General features: G+C 31.4%; 1 protein-coding gene across 1 annotated transcript in view; it reads left to right on the top strand.

Annotated features, from left to right (window-relative positions):
* Positions 1-17413, top strand: part of LOC129971818 (glycine receptor subunit alphaZ1-like) — a 38076-nt gene that overhangs the window by 19591 nt on the left and 1072 nt on the right. Inside the window, exons 5-8 of the mRNA XM_056085794.1 lie at positions 3785-3867; positions 6789-6932; positions 11155-11339; positions 16016-16150. Of these exons, the coding sequence (XP_055941769.1) occupies positions 3785-3867; positions 6789-6932; positions 11155-11339; positions 16016-16150 (547 nt within the window). The remainder of the gene's footprint in view (positions 1-3784; positions 3868-6788; positions 6933-11154; positions 11340-16015; positions 16151-17413) is intronic.

The following is a 17413-nucleotide window of genomic DNA, read 5'->3' as shown; positions in this document are numbered from 1 at the left end:
GCTTCAAGCATTTATTGACACCATCATAAACAGTATGAAAGCTCATTGTGAAGCCTGTATAGCAGTGCGCGGTGGTCGCATTCCATACTAGACAGGCTTTTTCTGAGATAAAGGTTTTATGTCTGATTCATAATGTAGCACTTTTTGATATATCCTGTTTCTTAATTCCCAATGAAAATCTTTTCCATGTTTTTATGTGTCTATGTTCTTTCTTCCATTGTAGTGTACCTCTGTGCCAAATTTCGTGGAAACACAGTGAATAGTTTTTCATTTTTCGCAGATTTTATGATTGTGACCTTAATTTTGGACATGAGTGTATTTATAAAAAATTGAATAGTATTTTGTTTTTATTATTAAAAAAAAGTTGATGCAACTGAAATAATTTCCAATTAGTTTACAATAATTCATTAATTTTGAAAGTGAGTCAAGTCCATTGAGTTATTATAAAAATCTTATTTTTTTAATCAGCATTGTAAACATTATTGGACTACACACTTACATTATCTGGTACCACATTACATTTTCTGGTAAAAAAAAAAAATATTAATACTTACCAATATTTTTAAATTTATTGAAAAGCAAACTTTTAAAATTGAAATTCCTGTTGTCCAATCGATACTCAAGCAAAAGTTAGCTTGTGAATGCCTGATTTTTTTTTTTTAATTTGACTTTTATTTCTTGAATAAATCATGAGGAAAATATTTTAAACAACCATTCTTTCTTTTAAATATGGTGTACGACTAAGAAAAAACTAGCGGGAGTGCTCTCCATAAAACTTTCTCGCATACTTTGTAATAAAGGTGTTACCTTAGAGAACGCCTTGCAGGGTATTGGTGTACAGTAGTTAGGAAATATTAACCTCAGGCGGGAATTTAGCATATTTACTGAATCTATCATGTCATCTACAGAGAGATTTTTTAGCGATTTTAAAATTGGCAAGTGGTTAATAGGATCCGAACATTGTATTTTTGTTTCAGACGTGTTTTTTCCAACTGATTGAAACAGAAATATGACAAAATTACACTTATAATCACAAAATCGCATATCAGATTTGATATATTTAAGTCATTGCATATTTAAGCTATGGTGTTTACTTGTTCTTAAAGGCACATACCGACAGGCAATCAACTCCTTGTTGGATTTCGCTCAAAATTTGACAGGTGTCTACACTATAGATAATAATTCTAGGGATCAAATATTACCTCTCTCTGTTTTGTAGGTACCGTGTTAATTTATATTCGAAAAGACGGACATACAGACTTCCTCTGAATGAATTTTAATCAAAATTTGATAGAAATCTACACATTCGATATAAAAACCATATACCAAATTTCATTCATCTAGCTCAAAGATGCATTATTTTTGTTACAGACAGACAGATGGACATTTTCCAAAAATGTGTATTTCGAACTCAAGGAGTTCTGAAGCGTGTAGATTCGTCAAAATTCCGAGTTCGAATTTCCGGACGAATACAATACTTTCTCTATACTACGTATGTGCGAAAATTGTTGTCAATCTGTAACACGGGGTTTTAGTTGAGTAAAAAAAAAAAAAAATGCGAGTAGAGATACGTATTTTTAAATAACTTATCTTAAAATAACAACTTTTAATTCAACATTGCAGAAAAGAATATCGTATCCTTACTTGTACAAATAAAACAAAACCTGCATGTAGATCCAAGAAAAAAACAATATTTTTTTCATCAGCGTTTTAACTGCCATGAACATAATATAAACTGATTTAATATTATTACCATTATATATATCCTATTGTCAACAGCAAACATTAGAGCTTCAATTTTATTCTCACATTATTTTAGACAATGGTGGATTTAGGTATTTTGCAGCCTCAGGAGAGGCATATCAAGCGCTCCTCTTTTAATAAACTGGGCAATTTAGCTTTATATTTCAAAACATTTTTTGTTTTTATACATAAGTATTTGTTTTTATTTATCTGTTATGACTCCAGCTTGTATAGCACCCGCGTTTGGATTCAATGTTATTGAAGCAAATTTTCGACGCTTATTAATATTCTAATCACTTTTTAAATGTAACAAAACATATAAGTAACCGACCATTTATACTTCATAAAGTATTAATATTGTCTTAATATTTTATCAATTACAAAATTTATATATATATATTTTTTTACAGATTTATAACTAGAAAACTAGTAACTAGAAAACTAGAACTAGAAAAATAAGGTTTTTTAATTGATCTATTTGAGTCTCATTCTCAGTCTAACGGCCTTAGGCGAAGCCCGCCTCTAATTTTAAAAGGAAAAATTGGTTACGTTGGCAACACTCAGAATTTAAGGATTAACTTTTCTTTTACAGATGATAATGGTACAAATTCCAAACCAGTTGAATTTCACCACTGCTTATAGGTTATAGAGATGATATCATCAGAAATCTACTATCTATTTGTCATTTAATCACCCGGTAGAAAATTTTGCTTACAAATCCTATTGAATCGCTCTACGTTTGATGAGTGGGTAATGAAAGAAAAAAAAGAATAAGTAGCTAAATAGGCGGTAGGAATATGATCACGATCTTTCATTTAATGATTTAAAAAAGAGGGGAAAACACTTTCTTGTCCCTTTCTAAAAATTGCCATCTTAAAGAAAATATCTTATGCTTTCATCCTACCAAAATTTAAAGATTAAAAGCCAGTATGAATGTCCTCCTTCCTACTTTGTTTTATAATCTCACAATATAGCAAGTTTTACATTTTCGGTTCGTCGAAAATCGAATACGTGTTTTTGAAGAATCGAATATATTTTTGACCTCTTCCATTTAGCCGATTGAATAAAATATTTGATTCAAATCTGCAATTTTGTTGTCAAGATTATATATCAAATTTCAGGTTTCTTGAGTTACGGTGTTAACTCAGTAATTGTCAACTCAATAAGTTATCATGTTAGTAATAAATTAGCGGACAGACAATCTATTTATTGGTGAAAAGTTTGAAATTAGTAACATAAAATATATACGAAAATATTTCGAATATATATATACGAAAAATATATACGAATATATACGAAATATATACGAAAATATTTCGATTGACAAAAATATTTCACATTTCATCTACCTAGTTTATTACAATTTTGTGGTATCGTGTTTCGAAGCCCTTAAACAAACAATGCTTTGACAGATGCAAATGCAAAACGCAATACAAATAACCAATTATGGTAGGAAAACAATATACTGTATTATATATGCTTAACTCTTCCTGTTTTTGAGTTGTCATACTTACAGACAGCCACATGTCTAAAAGTTGTTTTAATTCGATTCAGGGAAAAGTAAAACGAAGAGATTTATTAAAAATCTCGAGATCAAATTATTTGACAACTGTAATATTTCTCTCTTTTCCCATTTTATACCCGAGAAATAAAAAACACATCATATTATTGACTGAGCGAACAATATTATACTGTTTTATTCCAAATGTATATAAATCTTATCTAAATATCTTCAATACATATTTGTTTCTTTAAAAATTATCAATTAAAACATACTTCATAATATAATAATATGGTCGCGGAGGGACAGTTGATAGAGAAACATTGAGTAAAACAAGTACAAAATTTGTACTGGAGATTTAAAAGAAGAAAAAAAATCTACTTCTTTTTAAATATAATAATAAAACTCTGTCAAGCTGTATATTTTCATTATCCATAATTTTTAATTTTGTAAAAATTATTTCTTTGGGATTTCTTTTTACCTACTAGTAATATACAAATACGTAATAAAAGTAAATGATTCTTTTTGTCCCTTTCGTAGGTATGCCTTTAAAGTCAGCTGTATGATGCACTTTGAAGACTATCCTTTTGACACTCAGCGCTGTTCATTTTCCATCGTTCTCAGTAAGTCAAGACAAAATGTAGATATCCTAAATCTGATGGTTCCTGAATCTAATTCGTAATGAGAAACATTCATTAAGTGAAGCATTTATTTTCTATAAGAATCCATGTAAAACAAATAACAAATGTATAATAATGTAATATAATATTTATAATGTATGTTTTTTATTTCCAAGAATGTTGCTTAACACATTTGTCTCTGACTCTGCTTCAAAATCTGCAGAAAATTAAACATAGCGTTATTGTTAAATGAATTTGTAGAGCACAAACTACTACCTTACTAAGATTACTCTTCTGAATGTACGATGCAATAATTTCCGATACTTTTAGCATCTCTCTTTTATCATTGGAAGGTTGTTGCTTTGTTGAGTTTATTATTTCTTCCTCTTCTGGCCAAATATCCTCCATTGCTTTTTTTTGCTGTGATACAGAATGCAGCTTCATAAGTTCTTCGATTGTTTTGGATTCTTCCACCAGCTCATCAATGTCATTGAGATTCATCTTTAACCCTATAATCTCGACCTAAAACATTATCTCATCGATTAAGATTCTCCAAGCATTTGCTCAAACCTCTTGGAGTCACATTCAACAATGCCATAAGGCCAAAACTTCTTCCATATAGATAAAAAGGATCTCTTTTCAACAAGCACTTAATACAGAAGGCCAATCCAGTATGTGACGTCACAATATCCCCGCGCCGCTCTTTTTTACAAAACATCGCTCATTAAACCAGCCACTTTTTAAAAATTTTATTTTGCTCTTTATCACTCGTTATGAAAAGTGTTTGATAAGCAATTTTTGACTGCATATTTAACTCCTTCGTTATGGAGTAATATATGCTTAAGTTCCCATTAATATTTGGCGATATGAGATGTGCGAGGATAGAACCTAGGACCTTGTGGTTCGCAGTCCAGTAACATAACCATTATGCAAAAGTAATTGCCTATGCAGCGTAGTTGTTAACTGGCTTATATGCTATTCACCACAGACTCTTCCCTCCAGTGAGTCAGAGGTGAGACGAACGATATGGCTGTTGAGTGGTGATGTATTTAGCTGTTGTCTAATGGGCCTGTACCCAGTTGAGTAGCGAGTGTGTGTGGGTGAGTGGTTGCTGCGTCAAGTGAGTGTGATGACTTTGGTTTTGCTGCGTCAAGTGAGTCTGAAGAATTTTAGTTTATCTGCGTCTAGTGAGTCTGACGACTTTGGTTGCGGGTAAATGGCGACACAACAGCTGTACGAAGGTTGAAGGTTCATCGTCCGAGGTCATCAATGTGGCGAATTGTAATGCGTGAGGATAGAACCTGGGACCTCATGGTTCGCAGTCCTTATGGTTAACATAACCAGGATACAAAAGCATATGCTCGTGTAGCGTAGTTTTTAACTGGCTTATATGCTATTCACCACAAATATAAGAGATTTAAGAAGTTTGAGATATGAGGCTAATGTTGGAAAGTTCTTTGCTTTCATTATTTGAATCAATGAATATGTCAGTGCGATGCTTAATTACTGCGATTTTTTAGTGCAGATTTTTACTTTTTATCCAAATGCCTCCTATTGCTTCAAGCCAAGGAAGTCGAACAGAAGGTTAGGTGTATACTGGACTAAGGTCACTAAGGAACTTAACTAGACAAATTATCAAAGGTAAAGTGCAGGAGAAGTAATTAGCTGCCTGAAGTATCAGTACAAACAAACTTTCTGAGATGCTATGACGTCAGAGAAGTAATTAGCAGTCCTTTTATTCAGTATTTTCCTTCAGAAACTGGAACAGAATTCGATCCATAATTATGGTTCCATAAGAGAAATATATGCGCAACACCAAACTATTATAAATGTTTCATGCATCTTAACCTTCTTCTGCTATTTATTGATGCTAATTTTTTTCTGTTAGCCACTTGCCAGTTAGCCAGCCATATGTGACTACTGGCCGAAAATTAATCACTAATATAATAATACCCTCAAAGCGTTGATAGCTGCATTCATTTTCTGAATCGTTAACTCCGCTGAAAACTACTTTTAACCCACTCGTTCTTAAGGCCATTCGAGTTTAGGTATTTCAGAATACTGGAACAATCGTTTCATCTCCGAAGATAAGGAAAATCTCCTATTCCCTCAAAAACCGCATTGACAGCATTTATTCTAAGGGGTTGATATACAAAAGGAACCTCGCTTAACTGATGGTTGCTAAGGAATGTATGTGCAGTCATCCTTTCAGAGTTTTCTGAGAATTTCCCTGCCTTCCCAACCTATCTAGGCAAACCTCTCTAATGAATAAAGCAAGCGCCACATGCATTCAATAAATTATACTTAATGAGAGTCAGATGAAACTTCGTGGTGATTACCAGACGTCTCAGACGCTTGGAATCACGTTACGGGCGTTTAGGACCTTTCAATATTGATAGAGTTCAGCTTTGAAGACCGGTTTTCTCTCACATTGAAAGTCAACTGAACACCTGAAATCATTCAACTTATAATTATTATACTATCCCAATGACATTCATTAAAGTTTTTGCATTACCTCTATCTCGGTATTAATGTGTACAGTATTACCAATTACAATGGCAAAAAGAGTAGATAATTCTAAATGCATTCCTTTATTCAGGTGTGTAATCCCACACTCCTTCCTTGTATAGTAGTACTCACTAGTAAATACCTGCACGAATAAACACGAATGTGTAAACACTCCAGTTTGTCCGTTTTTAACAAGGAGCAACGTGATATGCAGGTCAGTTGCAAGAAGTGATTCCACCAACAGTATGGATTCCCCGAGAATTATCCATCTTATTTCTAGAGGAATTTTATAATTCTTCAGTCTTATCCTAAACTAAAATAAAATTTGTGATGAAGAAACAATTTTACAAAAAGCACTCGGAATTGAAAATGATTATTTGCTTCAGTAAAAATTCATTAGCGTTTATTTTTACCAGTGTCCACTTCAGACAAAGCAGTAAAACTACGTTGGGATGATGGAACAGCTTATCCTTCTGTCATGTTTGTTCGAAAAATGGAACCCTTACAGTTTCAACTTGGAGAACTGAAAACATATGAAATAACTAATGGCTACAATGGAGGTAAGGAACTGTTTTACAGATACTTCTATTGTAAGTTTTTACATTTTATGCTGGAAGTCTAAGATGCTTAGATTTCACAAATAAAAAAAATGCCGTATATTATTTTATTATGAGAATGATGCTTGTTTCCTTACATTCTAAAATCAATTTTTTATGACGAAAATTACGAAAGATTTAAGATTTCTGGAACTGTTTTTAGAGTCATATTCATCTTCAAATTTTATACTACTGCATCATTATAATGTACAGTACACTCCCGATTATCCGCGGAATTGGGTGGCGCGGTCGCCGTGGATAACAAAAATCGCGGATAATCCGAAAGATGCTAAAAACGGGTATAGCAAAAGAGAAAACAGTCATTCCAACTTTGAACAATCGTTTTATGTACAATAAAACGTAAAATAAACAGCAGGAAATGTTTAACTAACGCTTAATATTTTAGTATATCACTCAAAACTAACCTGAAATACATTTTGTTAATGAAAACAGAAAAGTGCTTTGTACTTACGAGAGGCGTCAAGGATACACAGAAAAATTAATACATATGTACTGTTTTAATACTGTAATGTATTATGTAATTACAAAAGCATAACTGTAAATTTCATTTCAGTAAGTAAATTTCATTTTTCAGTCATTTGTGTTTGCTTCTTGCTTTGGAAGCATTTTCCCTTTGCTTGGAAGCAAAAAAGAAAACTTAGTGCGGCAGGCGCGGATAACCCGCCCGCGGATAATCGGGAGTCTATTGTATTTCATAAACATAACGTATTTCCTGATACTAAATAAAAGAATTTAAAAAGTAAATCCTTTATATACATGCTGTATTTACAATGCATAATACATTAAATAAAATTATTGAAAAGCAATTCCAATGCTTGATTTTTGATTTTACACTTTCTTTAAAACACTTACACACTTATTTTTAATAAAGATAAAGAATTTCACGACTTCTTTTATAAAGAAACGCAAAATCTTTTTAAATTACTTCTTAATTATTTTCATATTTGTCATGAATCATAAAAGATATAGATTTATCTATGAAATGCCCATTGAAGGTTGTCCTTCTCATTGATACTAAGAAATCGCAATTTAAATTTAAACCAAAATTGATTGACCCTTTTCTGTTTTAGATAAAAATAATTTTCTTTTTGTAGACTATTTTTCTTAGCATTCTTTTTAATGACTTCATTTTCATATTAATGTAGAAGGTAACAATTCCAGTTTTATATTATGTGAATTTTATCTCAATTTCTTTTGCTGTAAATGCACTATTCAAATAAGAATAAATACTTCACTTAGAGCATAAACTTTCAGAAATTGGATAACAAGGTCATCTCAGAATCAGCTGAAGAAAATAGGTGCTTGAAAAATAGTAATATTAATTAATAAATAGATAGTATATAATTTTAAGAGACATCACATGCCTCTCATTTATGCATGAGAAAATATAGATCACTTCACGCCTGATACTAAATAAAAAAATTTTAGCCCAGTAAATGGCAAATGAAGGTACTTTATATACAAGATCTATTTGTTGTAGCATTGCATTTTTTTTAGAATTTATTAGCCGCTCTTGCGTTTTCCACTTGTGTTCGTAGATTCTGGACGACATTTGATGATTAAAATGTGAAAATTAATAAAATAAACTTTAAAAAAAAGGACCAAACCACAAAGGAAAGCACGATCGTAAATATCGACCAGATAAACTATAGGGCTATGCAACCACAGTATTAATTGAAACTCCAAATGAACATAGGAGAATATGCAATAGTTGACGAATACTGCAATGGTATGACACCAATCACGTCACAAGAATTTAGTTCTTTATTAAATGATTACAAAATAGATATTTTCAAAAGAATTTATTAATACATTCGCTGCCATCGTACATTACTTGTGAAATTGTATATGTTGTAGTGAAACTAGACACCTACATGTTTTATTCTAGGCGTATATTGCCAAATGAAATTTTGTAACTTTTATAGGTTTTTCCTTTCTATATCTTCATGTTTCCGATAGCTCATTCGAGTAATATATTCGAACACATATTCTTATCCGATTCTGGATTAATTCAAAGCTTTCAAAACTGTTACAACAATTCTCAACAATGTTAAAAAAAAAAAAAAATGTCAAATCTTAGTGGTTGCATGAATTAGGAAACACGTATAAACTCTTCCCCAGAAGGTCAAAAATAAAAGAAACTTTCAATCATGTTAATTATTTTTACTTTCTCTTATACGTTGTATATACCCCCGAGGGGGCACCTCGATGCTTTCGGCATGGTGGTTGGATCTCGCCACCCTGGAGGGTACACTAATAGGTGGGGGATCTGACTCATCCCATCGATGACGGGACGTACTTCCTTCGGGAAGGATTGTACCGTGGCCGGTGATGACCCTTAGGACTCAACCACAGTTCCCGCCAGTGTTGCTGTTACGGCGGTCCGGTGCCTTCGTGGCGGGTCGGAGAGTCAGATGGCTGACTTATACATTGTATAGAGAAAGTATAGTGATTGCCAAAAAGTTCGAACTCGAGATTTTGACGAATCTACACGTTTCTAGACCACCCTGAGTTCGAAAAACATATTTTTGGAAAATTAATGTGATAAACATAACTCAAAAAAGATTTGAGATAGACAGTTGAAATTTGGTATAGATCTTTACACCAAATTTGCAGATTTCTATCAGATTTTGAGTAAAATCTGTTCAGAGCAAGTCCGTCAGTCCTTTTGTTCGAATATAAGTTAAGACTATAATTATAAAACGAAGAGAGCTAGATAAATACAATTCGGTACACAGATTTGAAATCTATAATATAGACATCTGTCAAATTTTGAGCCAAATCCAGCAACGGGTCGACTGTCTGTGATTTCAAAAAACATGTAAACTCAGAAACTCAAAAACGCAGTGACTTAATTATATCAAATTTGGTATGGGAATTGGGACTAGTAGTGCAGTTTTGAGTCAAATTTTTGTTTCAATCGGTTAAGAAAAATATGTCTATAACACAAATTCTATTTTTGGATACTATTAACGTATTCCAGGAATTAATTGACCAATAACTCGCCAAGGATGACACGACAGACTCAGTAAAAATGCTAAATTCACACTAAATGTTAATATTTCATAACTATTATACACTAACACCATGTATGGTATTCTCTGGCATGAAAACTTATGACAGAATATGCGATAAAGATTTGAAAGAATTACTTAAGTACCCACTAATTACTTAAGTGCATTTTCACATTATTAAAATTAACATTAGTGTGTGTATTACAGTTGTTATTTTCTATTTCATTCCTATCTCATTTATGACCCGCAAATGATATACAACGCGGTTATGATTGAATTCTTATAGCATTGAGATTGAATTATGCTTATTCCAAATATTGTTCATAATTTTTCCCTATTGTTAAATGTTTGGTTATATTTTCTTGAGCACCATTGACATTTATGGTTCTTAAAATCATTATTATTTTCTCGTATGTGAAGTATAGAGAAAATATAGTAATCTCAAAAAATTCAAACTCGAGATTTTGACAAATCTCCACGTTTCAGACCTTTATGAGCTAGGAAAATACATTTCTAGAAAATGTCTGTCTCTCTGTGACAAAGACAACTCAATTATATTTTGTGCTAGACGAATAAAATTTGGTATACAGGCATAAAATCAGATTTTTAGACTCCTATCAAATTTTATGCAAAATCCGTTCAAAAGAAATCCGTCTGTCCGGCTGCCCGAATATAAGTTAGCATGATAGCTACAAAATGAAGATAAAACTCTAGCTAGCTAAATAAAATGTTTTAACAAATTTAACATCTTTAGTATAGACATCTACCAAATTTTGAACGAAATCCAACAAACGATTGACTGTCTGTCGGTCTGTATTCGCCAAAACACTTGCCAAGGTCACATGATAGATTCAGTAAAAATACTAAATTCACGCCAAAGGCTAATATTTCGTTAATATTGTACGCCAATGCGGTGCAAGATGTTCATTGGATAATATATTTATTAGATAGTATACGAGAAAGTTTTAAGGAGACAACTCCCACTGGTTTTTTCCAGATGTGCTGGTTTGAAAAAAAGGGTACTTTAATTCTAAGCACCTATTTTGTATATAGTTTTCATTTATCAGTATTTCATAAACATGAATGAAAAACGTATTTTATTTTTGCTGTTTTCATTTTGTTTCATTTTTTTTTTTTTTTTTTTGTTTCAGCTAATTTCACATACTTATATCTGAACATCACCTTAATCCGTCGATTGACGGGTAGCATCGTTAACATCTTCGCTCCCTCCACCCTCATAGTGGTCGTCAGCTGGGTGACTTTCTGGCTGAGTCTGGAAGCAGTGCCTGCCAGGGTTGCTCTCAGCATTACATCGCTCCTTACACTCTGCACTCAGGTAGGATTTGTTAAATTGTTAACTTCATAATTAATATACCAATTACCCCAACCGTAGCCTGCACAAGATAGATCACATCACTGGTGTTCAATGCACAAACCCCTCCCTCAGATTTTATGTTCTGTCACCGGAGATGGGCTATTAATATGAACTATGTAATACCATCATTTCTGTAGTATCAAGAGAAAGGAAAACTAGTTTACTATTATGAGCAAATTTTCATTCACCTGCTTGAGATTGTCCTTGTACTCAGGAAGACTACTACGAAGTAAATAAACGAAAATTCAATCATGTCGGTTTATATTTCTTTCCAGAAATTTATTCAACATCATTTCCGCATCATAGTCAAATAATGGACGCTACATAAAAATTCAATCATCAATTGAAATCATTTACATTGATACAACTTTGAGAATAAGATTTTGAATTTTTGAATTTTATTCCAATAAACATCCTTATCTATTATGCAACATGTACTAACAAAGTCGTTAGTGATATTTTGAATACAAGTTAGAACTACATTCTTACCTGTTTTCAAAGCATAATCAGAGTGACAAACTAATATTTGATAATTAATTTAATTTCCCACAAAATATATAAAATCATCATCAGAAAAAATTTACACTATCTTCTTATTTTCAGTAAATATCAAACAAATCGGGTTAGAGACATTTATAAAGGAGAAGCATTACGCTTAACTGGTGAAATAACATTTTCCCTCGCTGTTTAGGAAATTCGAAACAGTTCAAATCAATCTTACACCAAAAGACATACACCAGTGGTGTAAAGGGGTGAAGCATACAATGGCGGATTTCCGACTAAGCAGTTGCCTAGGGCCCTGAATTGAAGGGGTCGTAAGCAAGTCAATTAATAAAAGATTTATTACCTAATAGCAGAATAAATACATTTGTAAAATACATAAAATCTACGAATTATTAAATATTAGGTATCTAGCCAATTATGCTGATCAAAATAACTATCTTATTTGTTTCATTATGTTTATTTAAGTATTATAATATTTATAAATACCGAGTTTTTGCTTAAATAATAGTACATATAAAAGTAAATCAGCAGTCAATGATTCATAAAAAAAAGAAGAAAAAAAAAAAAAAGAAAAAAGAAAACATATGCATTTTAGAAAATTACAAAAGTGAACAATAAGCAAAAATAAATCATCAGCTTGATGTTAAATTAAAAATGTGATGGATTTTGAAACTAAACTGTCTAGTTTAATAAAAGACGGATCTCATATCATACACTGCATAGGGTCCCAAAATATTTAAATCTGTCACTGGAAGCATAATACGGATAAGGAACACGAAATGGAGAAAGAAAATTATAAATTTATCTTATCCCTATTCTGTGCTATTCAATATTATTAACTAAAATGTCAAACTCGTTAATCTTTAATTAATAAATTTAAAATTAAAGACTTTAAAACTACTATCATAAAATCTTCCATTTTAAAAATTTCCAGTCCATACTCATACTAATAAGAGATGCATGCGTTGTTCAGAAGAACTTGAATACACATTTTTTTTTATATGAAAGAAGTTTAAATGTTTTCTGTAAGCAAAAAAATTGGTGTCAGATTCCAAATGAGTCGAAATAAAAATAAATCCCACATACGTTCTATGTTTACAGTTTGGAAAAGCATACCGATTTCTAAGGAGAAACAAGAACGAAGTATTGGAATACGCTCTGTTTCGACACGGAAATGAAATGAAATTGTTCTCTAAATAGAACAATAAGCATTGACGAATTAATAAGTACACAGTACACAGTTTCCACAAATAAGCAATCCTATTTTAAAATTGTCTACAGACGAAACTACTGTTAAGAAAAGTTTTTACAAAATATTTTATACGAAATTTTGTGTAGAGACATAATAAAGGGATAGGAATTTGTTTAAACGAATAATAATAAAAAAAATTCACAATTTTGCTGGAAGAAATGAAAGATTTACATATTTACGATTAATTTTTTTATGTAGATTTCAACATCTTTTTATCAACAATAACTAGTACTCATTAAATTATACAATCTCTAAAGTGAATAGTAAACTTTAATAAAAGCACTTAAAACCATTCTTGGCTACATCTTCGACAACAACTGTCATCTATTACAAACGAGCTCACAACTCTCTCAACTGAAACTTAACGGAAAAATTACATAAAAATAACGAATAAATAAAGTCACTTTGGCAGTTAACATGATAAAAACAAAACATTCAAGCTGCGAAATATCTTCTAATGCAGGAACTCGAATTCCGTTATAAAATTTATCTTCGAATGTATTAGCAACTGGGAAGCACAAGGTCTCCCAATAAGGTGTCATTCGATCGGAAACTTGTTCGATAAATAATTTACGAACAAAAGATTTTAAACAAGCGAAGAAGAGACAAAAACGCAATTTTTTTTGCCCACGTTACGCAGCAGCTGTTATAAAACCCTAGAAACTTTCTCGGAGATATATCAATATGTTCGGTTTTGCTAATTAAAATGTTGTTACATTCATCAGATTTGGTTTTGTTAGTTAAATTGTTTCACCAAACAGTAATTTCGCACTAATTATTCTACGGAATAATCGTACTCGGAAGATTTGTCCTAAGTACATTGAAAGGATGTTAGTTGATTCTTAAAAATCTTCGACTAATAATAATCAAATTTGAAAAAAAAAAAAAAAAAAAAGAGAGAGAGAGGGAGATTTGTTTAATGTTAGTTCTGGGGGGAAAAAATGTTTCCGCAGAAACAACAGAGAAGGTTGTTCCTCAGATGGAAGAGGATAAAACTCACAATGTACAAGTGTCTGTTGGATGGCAGAAAGATTGGTCATGTCGCGTTCAACTGGACAAAAGATCATATGCTGCCTTTCGGTATTATCTTTACCAGTTTCTACTTATGCAGAGTTTGCTTCCGCATGTTTTCGAGATTCGCCATCAATTCTTACTTCAATTTCTTGCTCACTTTAGGTTAATTCATTTTGGCCTTGGAACAGAGAGAGCCAAAATAGTGACAGCTGCCAACTGGACAGAATTCAGGATCCAAAAAACCAACGTCGAAACTCACATTTCCATTGCAGTAACCAAAAATAAACGTGCGGTGTAGGTTTACTGCATCCTTTATTGCCCCATTACTACCTGTGTTTCTTCGAAGAATTAAGTGCCAGAGGTCTACTCGATCACTGATATACATAGTTATCTCAAAATAAAATTGTACTGGATCTACAAGCATGTTAGTGCCTTTCACACATGATTTTTATCCAAGATTGCGCCCTTCCAGCTTTAGTATTAAGGAAGCCCTCAAAAATCATTTCACAAAAAGACACGTAATCTGCCGCCACTTTCACGATCTACAACATCCACGATCCACAGATTCAACCCATGTAACTTTTGTATTTTGGGGTTATTGGTTAGTTATGATAATTCAGGAACTTATCTGAGCTTAAAGATAGCATTTCACAACATATTCATAGCATTTCCCTGAACACACTGCGATCAGTTGTGGAACCCGTTTCTTACGATTCCAGATGGCAGCTAAAAATGGTGTCCATCATATTGAATATGATTTATTGTAAGAAAACTTGTAAATTATCGTAAATGTAGGCTAGATGTGTAATTTATTAAGAGGAAAATATCCTATGGCGATAAAATTTTGAGCTAAAGGGTCATTGATTTTATTCGCTCAAACAAATTCTCAACTCTTCATTATATTCAACAAAATATTTTATAATTTTCTGAACAATAGTTACATCTGTTGATAACTTTAAAATAGGGTCGTTCAGTCATGGAATCAATAATGTACATACCATAATGAAATCAAACGCAAGTATTAATTAGAACAAATGAAGTTGAAAGTATCCACCTGGGTTGAAAACATGAATTTGGATAAAAATTCGCTTTATTTTTTTGTACTTTCAAAAAAAAAAAATCCTGTTTCCAGAGATATATTTATTTTGTGTTTATGTGAATTAGAAGATAAGTTACAACAAACTATTGACATATGAGAGAAACTTGCTTATAAGCATTTAAAAACTTTAAATGCATTTTCTGAAGAATGAGATTTTTCATAATTCTACTGTACACGTATCGTCATATCTTAAAAAAGAATCACGATACCTTAATGAAATTTGAAATTAGTGCTCGTTATGTTATGCAGAATGTAATAAGTATGGATTTGATGTTGAATGCTCTAGAAGTTGGTTTATGATTATTTAATGTAAATATTGTTGAGAAAATTCCAAAATTTCATAGATAATTTCATACATAAAATTTTATTTTTGAGTATAATTCTTAGATAATAGTTAGATATGTTACACATGTAATGTTACAGAGCAAAATGAAAAGCTGTAACAATTTTTTTTCTTTCGAACAATTCTAGTTTTTGTAAATAAATGCTAAAATTTACATCAAAATATACTTTTTCTTCAAAAGCTAACATATATATATATAAATAATTTCACACTTATTTATTCTTTTATCCTTATATAATAAAAAAAAATATCATATAAGCATTAATTTTTTAAAACAAATCCCCTCCGAACCTAGTCGGATACCTTAAAAAACTTTATTTGTATCAAAAACAACTTTTGTCTTCTAGCTAGGATTTATTGATTCGGTGAATTCTTTTATTAAAATTCATCTTTCATTTAATAATAAGTGTTATGTTTCTCAACAGGCTCAACAAAACAAATCTCAGCTTCCACCGCTAAACTACATCACTGCAGTGGATATATGGCTTTTTGCGTGCATTTTCATGGTTTTTTCCACTTTAGTAGAATTTGCCGTTGCTTACAACGTCATTATGAAAAAGGTAAAATAAAGGATGCATCCTTTTCATTACGGGTATTTAAATATTTTAAGTTAAATCTGTATCCTCTAAAACAAACTTAGGAATGAAATGTACAAGTTTAAGATTTTATTTAAAATATAGCTCACAACATGAAAGATGCGAGACACGGCCTGTTGCTAGAAGTATTATCAAAGCTTATAATAAAAGAGAAAGATGTGTTTCCATCTAATAACATTCTACATGTCAGATGTTTAATCCAGAGTTACTAATTTGGACAAATACTTTCTTGTTGATGAAAATATGCCCCTTGGAGTTATTTTTTTTTTTAAGTTTCAATTTTAACAAATTAAAAATTAAGCGACATTTTGGCGCTTTTTCGTGATATTTTCCAAAAATGTAATTGTACAAAAATAATTTTTGCTTCATCTTAAATAGAAAAACGTGTCATTCTAACACTATTTCCTTTTTTAACAATATCAATTAAACAAGCAATGTTTCTTGAATTTTGACATTTTTATGCTTTATTTTCAACAATGCTTTGTTGATGAAAATATGCCCCTTGGAGTTACCTTTTTTTTAAAGTTTCAATTTTAAGAAATTAAAAATTAAGCGACATTTTGGCGCTTTTTCGTGATGTTTTCCAAAAATTTAACTGTACAAAAATAATTTGTGCTTCATCTTAAATAACAAAACATGTAATTTTAACACTATTTTCTTTTTTGATAATATCAATTAAGCAAGCAACGTTTCTTGAATTTTGACATTTTTTTGCTTTATTTTCAACAATGCTTTCCATTGTGGTCACGAAAGTCAAACAGTTTTCATTGTTTTGTGTCACATGGTAAAAACTCATATATTTTTATTTTCTCGAATACGTAGTATAGTGAACGTACAGTAATCGTCAAAAAATTTGAACTTCAAAAGATTAAAAGCATTTCAAAAAATTGAAACGTACAGACTTCAAAGAATCTCCATGTTTCAGACCTCCCTGAGTTCTAAAAAAATATTTTTGGAAAATGTTCGTCTGTCTGTGACATAGACAACTCAAACATGCTTTGAACTAGACAGTTGAAATTTGGTATACGGTCTTTACACCAAGCTTGCAGATTTAATCAAATTTTGAGTAAAATCTGTTGACAGGAAGACTGGCTGTTCGAATATAAGTTAAAAGATAACTACAAAACCAAGAGTTCTAGATAGATAAGATTTGGTACACATATTTAACATCTATAGTGTAGATACTTGATAAATTTTGTGCCAAAACCAACAACGGGTTGACTGTCT

Source organism: Argiope bruennichi, chromosome 6 (genome assembly GCF_947563725.1).
Source record: "Argiope bruennichi chromosome 6, qqArgBrue1.1, whole genome shotgun sequence".
Taxonomy (NCBI): Eukaryota; Metazoa; Arthropoda; class Arachnida; order Araneae; family Araneidae; genus Argiope; species Argiope bruennichi.
The sequence above is the reverse complement of the archived record's forward strand: the minus strand, read 5'-3'. Positions and strand labels throughout refer to the sequence as shown.